The sequence below is a fragment of the Pogona vitticeps genome, chromosome 4 (genome assembly GCF_051106095.1).
Source record: "Pogona vitticeps strain Pit_001003342236 chromosome 4, PviZW2.1, whole genome shotgun sequence".
In the NCBI taxonomy this organism is placed as follows: Eukaryota; Metazoa; Chordata; class Lepidosauria; order Squamata; family Agamidae; genus Pogona; species Pogona vitticeps.
This window is the reverse complement of record NC_135786.1, coordinates 121,016,555-121,036,879: the sequence shown is the minus strand read 5'-3', so window position 1 is coordinate 121,036,879 and position 20,325 is coordinate 121,016,555. Positions and strand designations below refer to the sequence as shown.

At 45.0% G+C, this 20,325-nt stretch overlaps 1 protein-coding gene and 1 non-coding gene across 7 annotated transcripts in view; both read right to left on the bottom strand.

Annotated features, from left to right (window-relative positions):
• The window catches only part of COP1 (COP1 E3 ubiquitin ligase), a 333,778-nt gene that overhangs the window by 15,883 nt on the left and 297,570 nt on the right, over window positions 1-20,325 (bottom strand). For all 6 annotated transcript variants that reach the window (XM_072998208.2, XM_072998210.2, XM_020813947.3 and 3 more), the window contains one exon: window positions 7,587-7,631. In XM_072998208.2, coding sequence (XP_072854309.2) covers window positions 7,587-7,631 — 45 coding nt within the window. The remainder of the gene's footprint in view (window positions 1-7,586; window positions 7,632-20,325) is intronic.
• Window positions 13,033-13,169, bottom strand: LOC140707238 (small Cajal body-specific RNA 3). Its single transcript, XR_012087158.1, has one exon.

The window sequence follows — 20,325 nt, the reverse complement described above, 5'->3', positions numbered from 1 at the left end:
TGGATTCCAGGAGGCCATGAGAGGTGTTTTGGCTGACCTGGCTGGCACTCCTGTCAAGGCTCTGGTTGACAGCTGGTCCATCGCTGCCACTAGGGCTATAGACACGATCGCACCTAAACGCCCTCTCCTGCTCAGAGCTCAGCCTGCGCCCTGGTTTAACCAGGAGCTTCGAGTGATGAAGCGACATAGGAGAAGGCTAGAGCGTAGGTGGAGGAAGAATCCGACAGATTATAATTGGATAGCTGTTAGGGTCGCAACTAACCTTTACCTGACAAAGGTAAAGGCTGCATGTAGATCATTCTTTGCTAACCGGATAAGTGAAGCGTCCAACCAGCAGGCAGAGTTATTCCGTATAGTGCGCAACCTATCCGGAACTGGCTCAGGTGATAGGCCTCACCCTAGTTTTTCACCTGACCAGTTTGCAGCCTTTTTAAAATCTAAAGTGGAGGCCATCAGACGGGACCTCTCTCCTTTTTTGAACACAGTGAGTCGAGCAGAGATGTCCAGCGCTCCGTCTTGCCTGGTAACCCTCGACTCCTTTCAGCCTGTCACACCTGATTCTGTGGCCAGAGTGCTTGACTGCTGTCGAGCCACCACCTCCTCCTTTGACCCTTGCCCAGCCTGGCTAATCAAAGCAGCCAGGCCTGTAACAACAGAATGGGCAACAGTAATAATAAATGGGTCTTTCCTTGAGGGCAGATTTCCATCTGCCCTCAAGGAGACACTCATTAGGCCCATAAGGAAGAAACCTAGTTTGGTGGCGGACGAAATTGCCAACTATAGGCCTGTTGCCAATGTTTCTTTCATGAGCAAAGTGGTCGAGAGGGTGGTGGCCGATCAACTCCAAGCCCACTTGGATGAGACAGATGTCCTGGATCCGTTTCAGTCGGGCTTCAGGCCGTGCCACGGTACACAAGACGGCATTGGTCGCCCTGTACGATGACCTGCTGAGGGAGGCCGACAGGGGCAAAATGTCTCTGCTGGTCCTCTTCGACATCTTGGCAGCCTTTGATACTGTCGACCACAGTATCCTCCGGGGGAGGCTCTCCGAGTTGGGAATTGGTGGCTCAGCACTCGTCTGGCTCCGTTCCTTCTTGGGGGACCGTCCCCAGAGAGTACAGCTTGGGGAGAGTGTCTCGGCCCCGTGGAGTCTCAATTGTGGGGTTCCACAGGGGTCGATCATCTCCCCAATGGTGTTTAACATCTATATGAGGCCGCTGGGTGGGGTCATCAGGGGATGTGGGGCTTCGTGTCATCAATATGCCGATGACACCCAACTCTACATCTCCTTTCTACCAACTTCAGGTGATGCCGTCCTGTCGCTTCAGTGCTGCCTGGGGGCCGTAATGCAATGGATGCAGGAGAAAGGGCTGAGGCTGAACCCAGACAAGGCGGAAGTTCTGAGGGTGGGTGCCCCTGTGGTAGGTGGCTTGGGTGACTCTCTCACGTTTGGGGGGCCGACTCGGGCCACGAAGAATGGGGTTCGCAGCCTGGGCATATATTTGGACCCAACGCTCACCATGGAAACGCAGGTGGCGGTAGTCTGCACCGCCTTTTTTCATCTTTGGCGGATTGCCCCTCTGCAACCCTACCTCGACACGGGGGCGCTCACTACCTTGGTGCATGCACTCGTAATTTCTAGATTAGACCACTGTAACACGTTCTATGTGGGGCTGCCTTTGAGGCTGACGCGGAAACTTCAGGTGGTGCAGAATGCGGCGGCCAGACTCCTCACTGGAGTGAGAAAATACCAACACATTTCTCCAACGGTGGTCGCATTGCATTGGCTGCCCATTCATTTCCGCGTCGACTTCAAAGTTTTCATGCTTACTTACAAGGTCCTAAACGGTTTAGGACCTCAATATTTGGCGGAACGCCTGCTTCCACCAAGGTCTACCTGGATCACCTGCGCGAGTCAGGAGGTGAGGCTGAGGAGCCTGCCGCCGAGAGAGGCCCGGAAGGAGAAGACACGAAACTGGGCCTTCTCGGCAGTGGCTCCTCACCTCTGGAAAGTCTCCCTCCAGAGATTCGCGCAGCTCCTACGCTGGGCATCTTTAAAACCCAATTTAAAACATGGTTGTTCATTCAGGCCTTTCCTCCAGCCAACTCTTAATTTTTTTTCTTTTCTTTCTCTTACTTTCCTATTTTTTTTTAAAAAAATTATTGTAGCTGTTACTGAACCAGCATGTATTTATCTGTGTTTTATTGTCTGTTTTTGTATGGAAGCCGCCTAGAGTGGACTGGTAGCTCAGATAGGCGGGGTATAAATCAATCAAACAAACAAACAAACAAATAAATAGGTGCGATTGTGCCACCTGCCCTGGTGGCAGCAGTATATCAACCATCCACCAGAGCTTCGACAAGAACGCCAACTATCTGAGCCAGTAACTCCCACATTGCATCTTGGAAACAGGATCCAATAGCCTGTGGGGGCAAACCAGCTTAATAGGTCCCTGCTCTCCACGAGGGGAGGAGTGCCACCAAGAGGCTGCATTTTATCAGGTGGTGGTCCGACCATGACACAGGGACTGATGTCAGGTTGGTCACCCTTGGATCACTCTCTCCCTGTCCAGTTGAGAATACCAGGTCTAGAGTATGACCAACCATGTGGGTGGGGCTGTTCACATGTTGGGACATGTCCAAGGAAGCCATGGTTTCCAAGAACTCAAGAGCTGGACCTGTGGCCCTAGCTTGGGCATGAACATTAAAGTTTCCCAGAACAATAAGCCTGGGGGATGTCAATGCTGCTGCTGAGACAAAGCCAGTCAGCTCCAGAAAGGAGACTGCTGGGCCATGGGTAAGCCAGCACCATCCCAAATCTGTCTCTAGCTCCCACTGACACATGGAGGGCCTCCAGGCCTGGGATTGTCAAGGCAGAGAGTGTGACAACTTCAAAGGTGTTTTTATAAATAATGGTGACTCCCCCTCCCCGACCATCCAGTCTACCTTGGTGATGGATGGAATATCCAGGTGGGCCAATGAGTGATAGGGCTATACTGCCCTCTGCAGCCACCTGGGTCTCAGTAATACATTCTAGGTCTGCCACTTCATCCAGGATCAAATCCTGAATAATTTGTGCTTTATTCAGGACAGATCAGGCATTTAACAACATCAAGGATAGAGCGGCTGGCTGAGTAAGTTACTTCGGTTATGACAGCTGGCAACAGAGCTAGTATGGGGGGTAGACTGCACATAGCTAACCCTTGTTCTTTCAGGTTTAACTGCTACTGGGACAATGCCATATCTTCTTCTGCCTGTCACAGTTTGTATGTTGTTCATAATGTCCTTAAACACTTCACACCCAAACACAAAGCAATTGTCAGAGCAGTTTTTCAACAAGCGTGAATGGTAGTGAGCAGAAAAGGGTATTCTGTAGATCATCTTGACTGCTGCTATTGGTGCTGTCAACATTCAAGATGCCCTCTGCTATGTAAAGCTTGGCATCCTTTTTGATATGATGCTTTTTGATACTTGGCATCCTTTTTGATATGATAGTGCAGCAATATTGGGACATTTCCTGGCTTTTTGAATTGTGGGTACAGAAGCACAATATCTCACATTGATAAACCAGATATTTTTTGAAGACTTGAATTTCCTTGCTTTTTAAAATGAGAGTTTAAATATGCATATGGTACATATAATTTGACCAAATTCCAGGAGGCAGTGGAAGACAGGAGGGCCTGGTGTGCTCTGGTCCATGGGGTCATGACCAGAGCACGGACACGACTTAATGAGCAAACAACAATGGTACATATAGATTCAATCAGAAATTTCCCTCACCAGTGGGAATACCAGGAGAGCACATGATCTGCACTATGGTTCCAGGGAGAAGCCAAAATACTTTGAAGGCTGTTTTGGGCTTAGTGAAATGGTGAAGCAAAGGTGTGAAATGGTGAAGCAAGGGTGTGAAGCCTGTATAGTGGAGAAACACAGAGATCCTTTAATGTTTCCATTAAGCTAATATTGCCATCCCCACTCTGCTAAATGCAGACTGAAAAGCTATGTTCCAATTTCCAATCCCATTTTTTGAGTTAGGCAAGCTGAGGAAGAAAAGCTATATTAGAGCAAAAGCTCTATGGGCATGTTGTGTACATATTTTCCAATATATGTCCCTCTGCTTTTTGAAATTTTAAAAAAGGGAGAGGTTGGAGTTAACAAAGAATGTCACTGAAAACCAACGTCAAAATCATCAATAGTATGTGAAACATACTGAAGAAAATAAGGAGAAAAATCAAGTCATTTGAAATGTGGTGCTAGTAGAGACGTGAAAAACAGCCAGAAAAGCAGAAAACTGGGTGCTCAATTAAGTCAAGCCTGAACTCTCACTTGAGCAAAAAGTAACTTGAGCCTATCCTACCGGGCACATATACAGTGGGGCCTCGCTTAACGGGTGCCCCGTTTAACGACTAATCCGCACACCGATGAAGATTTTGCAATCGCAAAAGCGATTGCATAACAATGTTTTCAATGGGGAAAAACTGCTTTGCGATTTTCCCCCATACGCCCCATCTTCACGCAGCTGATCGGTGGGGCTTCAGGATGATCGCAGGGAACCGCTCTCCCCCCAATCATCCCGAAGCCCCGCCAATCAGCTGGGCGAAAATGCCGGCTTTGGGATGATGGGGGAAAGGAATGAAAGAAACTCTTAATGAGGGTGAAAGAGGAGAGCATAAAAAAGGTCTGAAGCTCAACATCAAAAACACGAAGATCATGGCCACTGGTCCCATCACCTCCTGGCAAATAGAAGGGGAAGATAGAAGGGCAAATAGAAGGGCAGTGACAGATGTTACTTTCTTGGGCTCCATGATCACAGCAGATGGTGACAGCAGCCACGAAATTAAAAGATTCCTGCTTCTTGGGAGGAAAGGGATGACAAACCTCAACAGCATCTTAAAAAGCAGAGACATCACCTTGCTGACAAAGGTCTGCATAGTCAAAGCTATGGTTATTCCAGTAGTGATGTATGGAAGTGAGAGCTGGACCATAAAGAAGGCTGACCGCCAAAGAATTGATGCTTTTGAATTGTGGTGCTGGAGGAGACTCTTGAGAGTCCCCTGGACTGCAAAGAGAACAAACCTATCCATCTTGAAGGAAATCAACCCTGAGTGCTCACTGGAAGGACAGATCCTGATGCTGAGGCCCCAATACTTTGGCCATCTTATGAGAAGAGAAGACTCCCTGGAAAAGGCCCTGATGTTGGGAAAATAGGAAGGCGAGAAGGGGACAACAGAGGATGAGATGGTTGGACAGTGTCATTGAAGCTACCAACATGAATTTGAACGAACTCTGGGAGGGCCTGGCGTGCTTTGGTCCATGGGGTCACGAAGAGTCAGACATGACTTAACGACTAATCAACAACAAAGTACCTTGTGGGATTTGGAGACTATACTTCTATTAATGCAACCTAAAATAGCATTTCCTTCCTGTAGCTGTATCACACTGTTGCCTCATATCCAGCTTGTGATCTACAACTCCAAGATCATTTTCACTCGTAGTATTGCAGACCCAGATGTTCCCTATCTTGTAACTACTGTGTGTTTGATTTGTTTTTTCCTAGATGCAGTACTTTGCACTTATCCCTGTTAAATTTCATTTGGCTCTTTTCAGCCCAGTGCTCCAGCATATCAAGATCATTTGAGTTCTGTTTCTATCTTCCAGGGTATTAGCTATTCCACCCAATTTTGTGTCATCCTCAGATTTGATTAACATTCCCTGCATCCCCTGATCCAGGTCATTAATAAAAATGTTGAACAGCACGCAGCCCAGGACTGAGTCCTGCAGTATCCCACCTGTTACCTCCTCCAAGTTGGAGAAGGAGCCATTAATCATCACCCTCTGAGTACAATTCTGTAGCTAACTGTGTATCCACATACACCTAGTTAGTTTGCTAATCAGAATATCATGGGGCACTTTGTCAAAAACCTTGCTGAAGTCAAGATATACTCCATCTACAGGGTTTTCTCTGTCTATCAGGGAGATTACTCAATCAAAAAATGAAATCAGATTAGTCTGGCAGGATGTGTTCTTGACAAGTCTGTGTTGGCTTCTAGTTATTACTGCTTTATTTTCTAAGTGCTTGCATAGTGACCAAAATTTTCCCTGGGATTGGTTTCAGGCTGACCGATCTGTAGTTCCCAAGTTCCTCCTTTTTGTGCCCTTTTTAAAGAAAAGGACATTAGCACTCCTCCAGTCATGGTGCCGAGAGCTTTTCAGCCTTTTTTATTCTTGGGTGCAGTTCATCCAGCCCTGGAGATCTGAATTCATTTAAGGTAGCAAGGTATTCCTTGACTATTTGTTTATTAATCTCTAGCTGCAATCCCATCCCCTCCACCTGCATTTCACTGTTGTTTGGAGGGTTATAGTTTGTCCTTTGGAGAAAAGACTGGACTAAAATAGGAACTGAGCACTTCTGCCTTTTCTTTCTCTTCTGTTATTTTCCCAACTCCACTGAGTAGCCGAGCCACTGGTTTTTTGTCTTTTGCTACGAATGTACCTGAAGATAGTATTTTGCTGCTTTTAGTGTTTCTAGCTAGCCTCAGCTCATTCTCAGCTTTTGTCCTGCTAATGCAATTCTTGCAGTTTCTTGCTACTTGTCTGTACTTTTCAGGTCCTCTCTGAGCTTTTTGTGAAGCCACACTGTCCCTTTTTGCTGTCTCTAACCTCTTTTTCTTGTTGGAATTGTTTGTATTTGTGCCTTTAGAATGTCCTTCTTTAGAAGCTACCAACCTTCTTGGACTCCTTTTCTTGTTGGGATCTACTGCCATGGAAACCTTACTTATCATTGCCCTGAGTTTGTTAAATTTGACATTTTTTGAAAAAAACAAAAACAAAAAACAAATCCAGCATATATGTGTGGCTACACTTTAGTTTCCTTTGAAATCAAGAATTCTAGTAGAACATGGTCACTCTCACCCAGCATTCCCCTTATTACTGCCATTTCCTTCATCAAGTTGTCTGTATTGGTTAGAATCAAGTCAAGGATAACTAGTCCTCTAGTTTCTTTCTCCACTTTTTATAAGAGAAAATTGTGTAGACACTGGAGATTGTGTGAATTGTGGCTTGCTTTTCTTTATACATTTATAATAATATGATGATATAATTAATATAATACTGAAGACTGAAGAAGCTACTTGGATGAGTTGTGAAACATTTCAACCTAGGGAGTCCAGTCGCCATGACTCAACTTCCACATAATCTCACCTGGATGACTGAGAATTTTCACAGATCTCACAGATATTTAAGCATGGTACTTCTACAGAAACTAAGAAACTGAACAGTCTTTCATTTGTCATTTGTGCGACTGTCTTTTATAGAACACTACAGCAGCAGCTTACCCCATTCCACAACAACCCCCCAATCAGTTCCTTCAAGTAGAAAGTCCCCTATTCCACTTCTTCATCCTCACTGGAGATCTCCTATTTGTAGTTCACTGTATTTCTAGCTCACCAAACAACAGCAGTTGTAAATAAGTCATCTTAAACTACATCTTCAATAAGGAGGAACTCCTAAAATGTTATCTTCAAATTATGTGCAACCTTGCTATCAATGGACAATTCTTTATAACAAAGAGGTATACAGTAACTTACCTTAATTGTACCCTGACTGTTAGCAGCAATCAGAACATTGGACTCCTGCAAAAGAAGAAAACCTGATCAGCACTACATCTCATTGCAGTAAAAAGAAATAGTTATGTTACTAAAGAAAATATGCTCTTTATTTAAAAATTTAAATGATTTTGATTAGAGATGGGGACAAATATAAAAACTGATTTTTTTTTGATGAATATAGCCAATTCGTCATATATTTGTCAATCCGTATTTGTCAAATTTTAAGTCTCGATGAATATGGATTGACAAATATTTCTGTTTTTATTTGTCCCCATACAATTTTTTAAAAAGCCATCCTATGGCTTTTCCATTCTGCCTACTGGCCTAACAATCAGCTGATGGGCAGGTTGATAGGCAGCCACCCCCCCACATCCTAACCCCACACCCTTCCTACCTTAGCTCCCCGCCCCTTAGCCTGCAAACAAAACTTATTTATTAAAGTGAAGCCAATAAACTAATCACAGTTCTTCAGATGTACATACTATTCTCTTGCCATATAATTTCCACCTTCCCTATTTATCTTTTGTTATTGTTTAGTTGTTAAGTTGTGCCTGACTATTCATGACCCCATGGACCAGAGTACACCAGGCCCTCCTGTCCTCCGCTGCCTCCCGGAGCTTGGTCAAATTCATGTTGGTAGCTTCGGTGACACTATCCAACCATCTCATCCTCTGTCGTCCCCTTCTCCTCTTGTCTTCATACTTTCCCAACATCAGGGTCTTTTCCAGGGAGTCTTCTCTTATCATCAGATGGCCAAAGTATTGGAGTCTCAGCTTCAGGATCTGTCCTTCCAGTGAGCACTCAGGGTTGATTTCCTTCAAAGTGGATAGGTTTGTTCTCTTTGCAGTCCAGGGGACCCTCAAGAGTCCCTTAAGACTCACTAAAGCTCAGAGAAATAGGACTTTGTTAGTAGCAATATTGTGGCTTTGCCAATCCCTTGGAAGCAGGCTCAGCAGACTTGGTCTTCAAAAGACCAAACTTAAAGATTTTTAAGAATAATTTTTATTGAAAAAATAAAGTTTTCATAGATAATTCAGTCTGATGCATAAGCATAGCATAGATTACATTTCCAAAGAATATTGCAGTTAATGAATAACAAGTTTGAGCTGAGTAAAAAATTGTTAAAATTCTGAAAAGATTTCCTCAGGGTAGGAAAAAGGCGTAAGCCCCCCTTCTTCTTTCTCTCATCACTACATTCTCCCCTCCTCTTCATCTTAACATAAGCAAAAAGGTAAAAAGGATCCAAAACCTCTCTATAGACTAAGGAACCCACCACATGGCAAAAAAGAGGTTACTTACCTGTAACCACGGTTCTCTGAGTGGTTCTCTGTGAATTCACACATATGGGGTATTGTCTGCGCCTGCGCTGACTCTCTCGGAAGATTCTAGAGCTAAAAGTAACAATTTTATGGTGTGATCCTCCATGAGGTATATGCTCCTCCCACCCAACATCTTCCTCAGTTCCTACTATCCGCCAGGTGCGAAGGAAACAATTAATTAAGTATCCAATTAACCCGTGACGGATAGTGGGGAAGGATGGATGGGTTGTGTGAATTCAAAGAGATCCACTCAAAGAACCATGGTTACAGGTAAGTAACCTCTTTTTCTTTTTCGTGGTCCCTGTAAATGCACACATATGGGTGACTAGCAAGCTGCACTTACCGGTTGGTGGGTCATCATGGTAAGAAGGATGACAGGACAGCTCTGCTGAATGCAGCATCTTGGCGTGCTCTGATGTCCAGCCGATAGTGTTTGACAAACGTCGACGGCGTGGACCAAGTGGCAGCACGGCATATGTCAGGGACCTCAGTGCCACGGTGAAAGGCAGTAGAGGTGGACAAAGCTCTGGTAGAATGAGCTGTCAGATGCTGTGGAGGAGTTTTCCCCAACAGGCTGTAGGCAAGAGAAATAGTCTGTACTATCCAGCGTGCTATAGTTTGAGAAGAGGCTGGGTGCCCCTTGTTTGGGCCATGGAAACACAGGAAAAGTTTGTTAGATTTCCTGATCGACATAGAAGGCCAAAGCACGTCTGACATCGAGGTTGTGGAGCATATGTTCCAGGGGCGAAGATGGGGATTTGAAAAAGCACGGAAGTATGATGGGTTGATTGAGGTGAAAGTCGGAGACCACTTTAAGGAGAAAGGAGACATCAAAGTAAAGAGTCACTTTATCAGGGTGGAACTGAATAAAGGGAGGATCAGCGCGAAGGGTGGCGAGCTCGCTGGCTCTTTTAGCCGATGTAATAGTGACTAAGAAGGCTGTTTTGAGGGTGAGGAACTTAAAGTCAATAGACGCCATAGGTTCGAAAGGATGCTGCATAAGGGCGTTGAGAACCAGTTGGGGAGTGATGCATTGCCGAGAGGGGCGCATGTTGTTAAGCCCCTTGAGAAACTTCTTAACAGTTGGGTGGGAAAACAACTTGGAAGAAGGTGAGTCGTCTGGCTGGTAAGCCATGATCGCTGACAGGTAGGCCCGCATCGTGGACTGAGAGACCAGGCTCAAAGAGGTGAAGAAGGTAAGTAAGTACAGTCTTTAGAGAGACGGGTACAGCAGGTAAGCCATTGTCGTGGGTGTATCTGAGGAAGGATTTCCACTTATTCTCATGCAGGAGAGTGGTTGAAGGCTTACGGGCTCGAAGGAGGACCTGCATCACTTTGGGAGTATCCTCCAAGCTGAAACACTGAGAGAGGCGACGTTGGGGTGAAGGACGAGGCTGTGGTCGAACGAAAGGAGATCCGGACAGAGAGGACGGCGGACCATGTCCGACAACATCATGACCAGGTGAGTAAACCAAGGCTGGCGAGGCCAGAACGCGGCTACCAGGACTGCGTTGGCTCTGTTGTGCCGGACGCGAAGGATGACCCTCTGAATGAGGGAAAGCGGGGGAAACATGTAAAGGAGGTCTTGGGACCAGTCTATGAGAAACGCATCCCCGAGGGAGGCACTGTCTCTGCCTGCTCTGGAGCAGAAGCGGGGGCATTTTTTGTTGGTTTCAGAAGCAAAAAGGTCCAGTGAAGGAGTGCCCCATCTGCGGCACAGCTGTTGAAATATGACCTCGTTCAGAGTCCACTCGTGTGTCCGTGTTGGGAGTCGACTGAGTCGGTCCGCCAAGATGCTGTCGTCTGTGGAGATGTGGACGGCAATGGGAAAGACATGCTTGGAATAGCACCACTCCCAAAGGTCGACAGCTAGGTAAAGGAGAGAGGGGGAGTGTGTGCCGCTTTGTTTGTTGACATAGAATAGTGCAGTGGTGTTGTCCGTTGCCAACTGCACTACTCGGCCCCGTATGAGGGGAAGGAAGGCATGGAACGCTTTGATGATGGCTAGCAGTTCCAGGTGATTTATGTGGAGCGGAAGCTCTTGTGCTGACCACAGTCCATGGACCCTGTGCTGTTGGCAGTGAGCCCCCCAGCCCGAAGGGCTGGCATCGGTTGTGACCTGTACCGATGGTCGCAGTGGGTAGAAAGACCTGCCGATGAGGAGATTATGTGGGGAAGTCCACCAATCGAGTTGGGAGGCTAGTTCTGGCGTTACGTTTAATGGAGAGTATGGATGGTCCGTCACCGGATCGAAAAGGGAAAGAAACCAGGCCTGCAGGGATCTCATTTTGAGTCTGGCGTGTTGGATGACCGTCGTTGTCGATGCCATGAGCCCGAGGAGGTGCTGGGCATGGTGCGCGGAGATGGACTGATGGTTTTGAAAGGGGTGAATTGCTTTTTGGAGTTTTGCGATTCTTTCGAGGGGTAGGAACGCCCGCGCTCGAATTGAGTCTATCTCTATGCCGATGAACTTTGCTGTTTGTTTTGGGATTAGATGTGATTTCTCGGTGTTGACTCTGAGACCAAGGGCATGCAGGGTGTGAAGTGTCATATCCCGGGCTCGTATGGCGTCGTGGTACGATGCCGCCACAATAAGCCAATCATCGATGTAGGGATAGACGTTTATGCCGCGAAGCTGGAGAAAGGCGGCTACCGGTGCCATGCACTTTGTGAAAGTCCAGGGGGTGGTAGAGAGCCCGAACGGGAGTGCGGAGAACTGGTAGGCGATGCCGTTGAAGTGAAACCAGAAGAATTTCCGATGGTCTGGATGAATAGAGATGTGAAAGTATGCATCCTGCAGGTCGATGATAATGAACCAGTCTCCCTGCGAAAGCAAAGGGATAATAGAGTCCAGCGAGAGCATGCGAAACTTGCAGGGAGATATGAAGCGGTTGAGATGAGTGAGGTCCAAGATAGGGTGAAGTCCCTTGTCCTTTTTAGGGACTGTAAAGTACTTTGAATAGAAGCCATCACGGTAGTCTGATGGTGGGACTGGAGAAATGGCGCTTTTTTGGATAAGCTTGGTAACCTTGTCCTGCAGGGCAGAGGAATATGAGGTGTAACGAATAAACCGCAAAGGGGGTAAGGTGGAAAACTCTATGAGGTAGCCACGTGCTATTATGGACAAAACCCATTTGTCAGAAGTAATGGACTGCCACCCGTGAAAGGGAGCCAACCTGGTAAGGGTCAAAGGGGGCTTGAGGTGAGGGTAGCAGGGAGAGATGTCAATACTGCTTACCCTTTCACTGTCCTTTATGAAAGGACTGGCGGTGGCATGGAAAGGATTGCTGCTTGTATGATGCCATAAGAGGTTGCGGGGCCTGCAGCGATCTGTCAGTTTGCTGCGGGCGGTATTGCCTGTAAGGCTGAAAACGTTGAGATTGGTATTGCTTAGGGTAGAGCTGACCCAAGTGATAAAACAGTCGTTGGTAAGAGGTAGACGGTTGAACCGAGTAAGAACGTGCGGTTTCGCGTTTCTTATGAAAGTCCTCCATGGTGTCATCGGTCGATTGGTTGAAGAGACCGACACCGTCGAAAGGGAGATCCTTGATTCTGTACTTGGTGTCGTTCGAAATTGTCGAGGACTTGAGCCAGGCGTGGCGACGGATGGAGATGGAAGTCACCAGAGTTTTGGCAGCCGCTTTGGCAGCATGTCGGGCCGCAACCCTCTGATATTTGGCCAGAGGGATGGCCTGGGCATGAATGTTAATGATGTCAGTCCTGACAGGTTCAGGGATTGCATCGAGCAATGGAAGGATTTGGTTCCAGAGATAACGTTGGAAAGCACTCATGGTCGCTTGGTAGCTGATGCTCCGAAGCAGAAAGGCTTGTAGAGAGTAGATCCGTTTGCGTGTCCAACTTTTTGCCATCCCCAGGCATGTCTATTTTCTCTCACCTAAGCTTTCCTAGTATCTGGGCCACTAGCTTAAACCAAGAAAATGAACCATCCTACTATAGTAACAGTAATTTTAAAAGCTGAAATTTGCCATATACGTTCAGTCCCATATATTTAAAAAAGGGAAATTTCCTTGGTTACATTGTTCTCTCCTGAATGGAAAATGATCACTGTGTATCAGGACTAGTACCTACAGTGCTGAGATTCTGAAATTGTGCAAAGTGGAATAATGTGGATTAACTGACCGTTCTAAACCAGACAGCAACCTTCACTTTAATCTAGAAAGTCTGAAAGTTGAAACAAAAGATATTTCATTTGCCAGCACTGCTGGGCTATTCAGCTTCCAATTTTACTAAAAGCCATTATTAAGTCTCTCTTTATTAAATTCCACCTTTCATTCCAAGCTGCTGAATGCTTCACATAAAATTAAACATATAAATAAAAAGAGAAGGGAAAGTAATTAAGGAGACAAGTTTAATCCACGTCACAATTACTGTTAGCTCAGGCAGGAAAAAAAAATCTAAATAATGAATGCATCTACCTTCATCATACATGCTGATTTAAAGGTTTCTGCAATAAAATTCATCTAGAAGGAGTTTGTTATTGCAGGTTTCTTTTGCTGATTCTGAATGGTTTGTAAAGAAAAAGAAACTCATGACTATATAGAATTGTGGTTGGACCGTTTCTTGGATATAGAAATGTCATTCCTATTTGCTTTCTATCCCACAAGAACCTGAGGCTATTTCCCATAAGTGAAGTCTATCCTAAGACATGGAGTACATGTTTATTTTTAGAGCCTTGTGCCACAGTGGTTAAACTGCTGTACCACAGCCAAAACTGTGCTCATGACTTGGGGTTCAATCCCAGGTAGCCAGCTCAATGTTCACTCAGACTTCTATCCTTCTGAATAACGAGCTTGCTGGGTGGAATGTGTAGTCCGCATAATTAACTTGTAAACTGGCGTGGTATATCAGCAGCACACGCTGGTATTTTTAGAAAGGACAAATGACAAAACTCCCTATATTTCTTCATGAAAATTGTTACTAGAAAATATGTTTCCAGAAAGGTAGAATCATATCATAGAATAATTGAACTGAAAGGGGCCTATAAAGCCATCAAGTCAATGCAGGAATACAAATCAGTGCAGATTTGACAGATGGTTGTCTAAATTTCTGTTGAATGCCTCCAGTGTTGCAGCACTCACCACCCTGAAAGGTAATTGGTCCCACTGTCATACTGCTCTAACAGTTAAGATTTTTATCCTGACATTAGGTATACTGCACTCTGGGATGATCAAGAACAGATCCTGCCCCTCCTCTGTATGACTACCTTTCAAGTACAGTGGTGCCTCGCTTAATGAGTGCCTCGCTCAACGATGAATTCGCATAACGATGGCCTTTGCTGGAAATTTTGCCACCTCACCTAACGATGTTTCCTATGTGGGATTTTCACATAACGATGTTTGGGACCTTGTTTCACTTAACGATGACAGTTTTAGGTCCCCTGTTTCGCTTAACGTTTTTTTTGACAGCCCTGTTTTCGATAGTTAGACTTTGTCTGGAAGAAAATGCAAATAAGGATAGTCATGATGTAAGGCCACTAAATCACTAACTTGTCAAGGTGAGGTGATGGCGATGAGGAAAACTGTTTTAAAGGTAAGTAGCCGTGAATCAGTTGAAGCTAGAGGTTCAAAAAGAGTTTTAGTAAGTTGTTGCAGTACTAATGTTAGTGACCACTGCGGGGAAGGTGGGCGGATATCTGGGTAGATATGAGATAGACCTTTAAGAAAACATTTCAGTGTTGGATGCTTGAAGAAATTAGCTGCCGGAGAGTAAGGGGGCTGATAAGAAACTATGGGGGAGAGGTAAACTCTCAAGGAAGAGAGGAAAAGGCCGCTAGACTTGAGATGAAGCAAAAAAAGGTAGAACAGTAGCAAGTGCTGGGTTGATAAAAGGCAATGAAGAAGCTTCAATGAAAGATTTGAATCTGTTCCATTTATACAAGTAAGCCCTTCTAGTGGAGGGCTTCTTTGATTGATGGAGGACGTTCATTAACGAGGCGGAATCCTCCACGCTGTCAGGACAGGTAAGTCTGGGTGGAGTACTTGGGCATTGTTCTGTGTGAGGAGATGGGGCAGGCAAGGGAGGTGGTGAATGTCTGATGAGAGATTGTGAAGGACTGGAAGCCAGGGTTGTCTCGGCTACCAAAGGGGCTATAACGATGGTATCGGGTTTGTCTTGTAGGCGAACCGCGACCTTTTGGAGAAGCTGGAATGGAGGAAAAAGGTAAGCGAGTGTCTTGGGACATCGGCCAATGAATGCATCTCCTTGGGAGAGTTTGCCAATGCGAGCTTGGGAGCAATATCGTTTACACTTCTGATTCACACGGGAGGCGAAGAGTAGGTTTGCCCCATTCTTCGCATAGTCGAAGAAAAACTGATTGGTCTAACTCCCATTCGTGAGCTTGAGAGTTTGTGCAGCTGAGTAGATCGGCCAAGTCATTGTTATGCCTAGCAATGTGTAAAGCCGTGAGGCAGATATGATGTGTGAGGCACCACTCCCAGAGGTCGACTGCTAAATAGAGGAGACTTGGAGAGTGGGTGCCATCTTGTTTCAGAATATAGTACATCGCCACCACTGAACCTGGGAGGTGAGTTCTGGGGTGACTCTTAGAAGTGTGTGAGGAGGGTCTCTGAGCAGGTTGAAGAGGGCAAGAAGCCACAACTGAAAAGATCTCATATTGAGATGTATGTGCTGCACTATTAAAGTTATAGACACCATGGTGCCTAGTATGTTGCACAGTCAAGGCAGGTACCATAGCACGGGGGCTGAAAACCTGAAATAATGCGATGACATTTTCTCTCTTGTCTGGAGGAAAAAGGCGCAAGCTTGTGTGGAATCTATGCATGCGCCTATATAATGAATAATCTTTGTAGGTTTCAAATTTGTTTGTTGACAACGAGATCGAGATTGCAAAGGAGGGTAAGGGTGAAGTGAGTGTCTTGTTGGGCCTTGTGACAGGAATGAGATATGAGAAGCCAATCATCGATATATGGAAATATGAGAATTTTTTGCAACCTGAGGTAAGCAGGTACTGGTGCCATGCAGTTGGTGAATACTCTTGGAGCTGTTGCATGCAAGGCTGAAAGGAAGCCTTTTGAATTGGTAGGCTTGTGATCTTAGCTGAAATTAAAGGAATTTTCTGTGTGAAGGATGTATGGAAATGTGGAAGTATTTGAGATCGATGACAGTGAATCAGTCATTTTTGCGGAGTAAAGGGAGAACTGATTCGAGGGTAACTATACAGAATTTTGTGTTAATGATGTATTTGTTTAACTCTTGTAGGTCTAAGATAGGGTGAAGACCCAAGTCCTTCTTGGGTATGGTGAAATAGTGAGAGAAAACCCCTTGGTTGTGTTGTGAGAAGGGTTGCATTCTGTCTTTGAGGAGAAATTTGTTTATTTCCTCTTGTAGGGTTGGAGATGGTGGAGTGATGACATGTGTTGCCGGAGGAAATTGGAAGAAATGGATGCGGTAGCTGTCATGGATGATGAACAGTACCCAGGCATCATAGTGATGGATTCCCAGATGGGTAGCTGTTTCCAGAGGGCAGAATGGGTGGAGTGTTGTGCGATCTTGGTCATGGGAGCATCAAACATGATGTTTCAGCTTGCGGTCACTGCACCTACTAATGGGTTGTTGGCTTATTTCTTTTATTTCTGAAATAGGGTGTATAAGACGTTTGTTTTGGAGGATCACGTTGGAATTTTTGATATGAGTTGTACGGTCATCACCATTGATTTTTTGGGGGGGGCTTGTTGGTAAGATGGATAAATTCCCCAACGTCTGCTGATCTTTTCTTTTGCACGTTTTCCAAAATATCATCAGTTTCAGCATTAAAGAGGCCTGCCCCGTCAAATGGAAGGTCTTCGATACGTGCGTGGGCATCCTCAGCCAGGCCAGCTGTCCTTAGCTAAGAGAAACGTTGTAAGGCTACTGAAGTGGCCATTGACTTTGCTGTGGCAACTATCATGTGCCTAGCAGAAAGCATCTGTTGTTTGGCAGTGGAAAGACCTTCTTGTTGAAAAGTATGGGTGAGTACTTTTTTTATCTTCTGGTAAAGATTTGACAAAGGTTGACATATTGTCCCAAAGGAAACGTTGATATGCACCCATGACAATAGAGTTTGGAGCTAGTTGTTTTTGAAGAAATAGATCTCTAGGATCATGGACTCGGTAGAGGTTATCAATTCATTTAGACATGGTATGGAAAGAGGCTGGTTTTGTCCAGGATCGTTGAGTGATGCTGAGTAGAGACGGAAGCATCGAGATGTGTACTGGAGTAGTTGTATCTTTAGAGATTGGGTCGTATAGATGATCAGCCGGTTCTGTTGAAGAGTGGTATATTTGGAGACTGAGAGACTTAGCCATACGGATCATAAGTTGGGTGTAAGTTTGGAAGTGTTCTGCCAGTGATGGTGGATCGGCATTGACAAGCTCAGATTCAGGTGATGTAAGTAATATTGACGGTGTCTGAGGCCCGGAGTCGATGGATTGTCAATTGAATTTGGTGTCGATAGGTTTAGTGTCATAGTATTGACGTTTGTGGCTCGATGTCAATGAAGGCTCGATGTCCATGGGCATTTGTCAGTGTTGAGGATTTTTGATATCGAGAGCTATCATCTGAGTGTCCATGGATGTCGTTTGATATGGTTGAACATCGGTGTCGAACTTGGGGTCACAGTGATGTTGAGTTCAATGGCTTGGTTCTATCGGGCAATGGAAATCGTGCGTCGATAGAGGGACAGAACGAGTGTCCATGGACAAGGATGGATATCGAGGATCATCAATATCAGAGCCTGTGTCTCGGTGATGTCAAAACGGAGGTTGTTGATGAGCTGGTAAAACAGTGGAGTATATAGATGCTGGAGATGCTGAGTGAGAGGAATGATTTCCCTCAACTGGATTAGCAGGAAAATATCAAGAGGCTGGAGCTGTAAAAGTCTCACGTGAAGAAGAAAATTGTTTGACTGTCTTGGGTCTTTTGGGTGCCAGGTAGGGACCAGGTTGGAGTTGATGTGGGTCACAGTGATATGGCCGTTTCGACACCGATGGCTGTCTAGATCGAGGCACGCCATGAGAAGTTACGGACAAGCTGGATAAAGCAACTGGCTGATTGGCGGTGGAAGTTTGTCCATTCAAGCCATGGTCGGAGCAAATGGCAACCTGGTGAGAGTGCTGAATGTGGGTCTGATCCAAGCACGATGAAATAGACGGCTCCAGGGACTGTTGGGGGCCACTGTCTCTGAGGAGGCCGTGGTGGATGATCAGATGTTACAGAATAAGGTATGGTCTCTAGTTGTTGTTCAGAGTCGACCCTGTCAGGTGAAGCAACTACAGAAGGGTTGCTCGAAAGAACAGTGTTGAGGACAGAGATGAGAAGATGATAATCAATTGACTCTGTCATTCCATTCCGGTGATTGGGAGCAGGTTTGATGAGAGGGGATTCCATCATCATCAGAAGGCGAACCAATAGAGATTGATTCAGTGGTTTGTTGAGGTTGCTGAGAAATGACTGCAGCTTTAGATTTATGCTGTTTAGGTCTTTTAGATGGAGAGGGCTCCGGAACCAAAGAGGCTTCGGTGGACATTTGACGTTTAGTGGAGGGCTTTGATCTCAAGAATTTCGGTATTGAGTGCTTCGATTTATGGGTTTTTGAAGTTTTAGACGAAGTGGATGGAGCGTTGGAGTGGGATGGTATGGTCGATGGATGTTGTTTTGAGGCTTCAGAAAGAGCCTTTCCATTGCTTTGGTTTGTGAGATGGCCTTATAAGAATGTTGGGCCATTTTGGTTGTTTGAAGGGATTGTTCCCAAAGATGGAGGAGGATAAGTGAGAATAGAGGACTCCTCGCTTGAAGTTCCTACAATGCAGGGAGGAGGACGTTTGGTGTGCCTCTCCCAAGCAAAAAAGACACTTGGTGTGGCCATCGGAGTGGTATTTTGTTACCACAGACCACACAGTGTTTAAATGGGCCCAAAAGGGTCATGAATAGGAGAAAATAATTTAAGGAGAAAAAGAAACCGGGGGGGTTGCTGTGGCCGGCGGCCGAGCGAAGTAGGAAAAAAAATCTCTGATGATAATTAATTTGATCTAAAAGTTTAAAGGAAAAAAGACTGATAACAGGAAGGAATCAAGAATAAACTTTCTCTTTTACTCACAGAAGCATAATCAGAAGGCTGTCAACGCGGCGGTTGAAAGAAACTAAAGGGGAGCCTTGGCACCAAGGTACTTATACGTGGGGGGAGGGGCCTTATTCTAATGTGGTTTTTTTGCTACCGCAGAAGCTCTAGAACTTTCCAATGAGGCTCCGCGCAGGCATGGATCACCCAGGGTGTGATTCATAGAGGCCATGAAGAAGAACATAAGGAAAGCAAATGGAAAATGATCTGACATGCACAGTACAAGGGGCAGAGCTACTGGTAAAATGCTGTAATCTCAGCTAAGAAAGGTTCCAGTATCAGTCCCATTATTATACCTTCAGAATAAGAAAAACCTTTGAGCCACTGCGTATCTTCAGTTTTTCGGGCAGCACTTTTTGGTGCTACAAGCACACTGACAAACAAGGAGAGTGTTTTAAGCACCATCAGTTTGTTTACTCAGATTTTGGAGTGAAATTTAGCTTCTGAGATTTGCTGTTACGAGATCATGTGTACTGTGTAATCCTGCTACGTTGTATGCTCATACAAATAATGTTATCATTTATACCTTGACTTTTCATAAGAGCCTTCAATTATTATAAAATAATTAATCGTTTTTTAATGACATTAAGCCTACCTCGCAACTTTCTGTGAGCAAGCCAAGCAAGGCATTGCTTGAAACAAGCAGATAATTCCTCTCCCTTTTGAAACATGGGAAAGGCAAGCCCAAATCCAAAGCATATTGCATTGGACAGTAATGAGGAATGGAGGTAAAATGAGAGGAATCAGAAGTAAGAACATGATGACTAAGAAGTCATCAGATAAAAAACAAAACACTTATATTAAGAGAATTTGCCTTATATAGTGTGCTCAGCTCTTTGAGACCACTGTGATTTGTCAACAAATTCAACTGCTCAGATTCCTATCCATTAACATGAATCCAGACAGTTAAAGTTGACAAAGATTTAAATGGAATGCATAAGTAGAGACTTTATACATAAATGGGCTAGAAGTACTCTGTGCCTGCATTTTTACCATATTTTAAATTAACTGCTCATGTAAAATAGCATCTCACAACATACTACACAAAATACTGTCTCAAGTTATCATTCTATAAAAGGCTTAAATTTACTGAGTGCCAAAACTATTTTTATACAGTATCAATTCAAACTAATGGGTGGCTCATGCAATGGAAAATTCTCCCATCTGATTCATTTTTCTGTGTGAAAGAAACTAGAATGATGGAAAAGACCAAGCAAGACCCTTCCACTGATGTGCTAGACTTCTGCGAACATGTATAGACAAA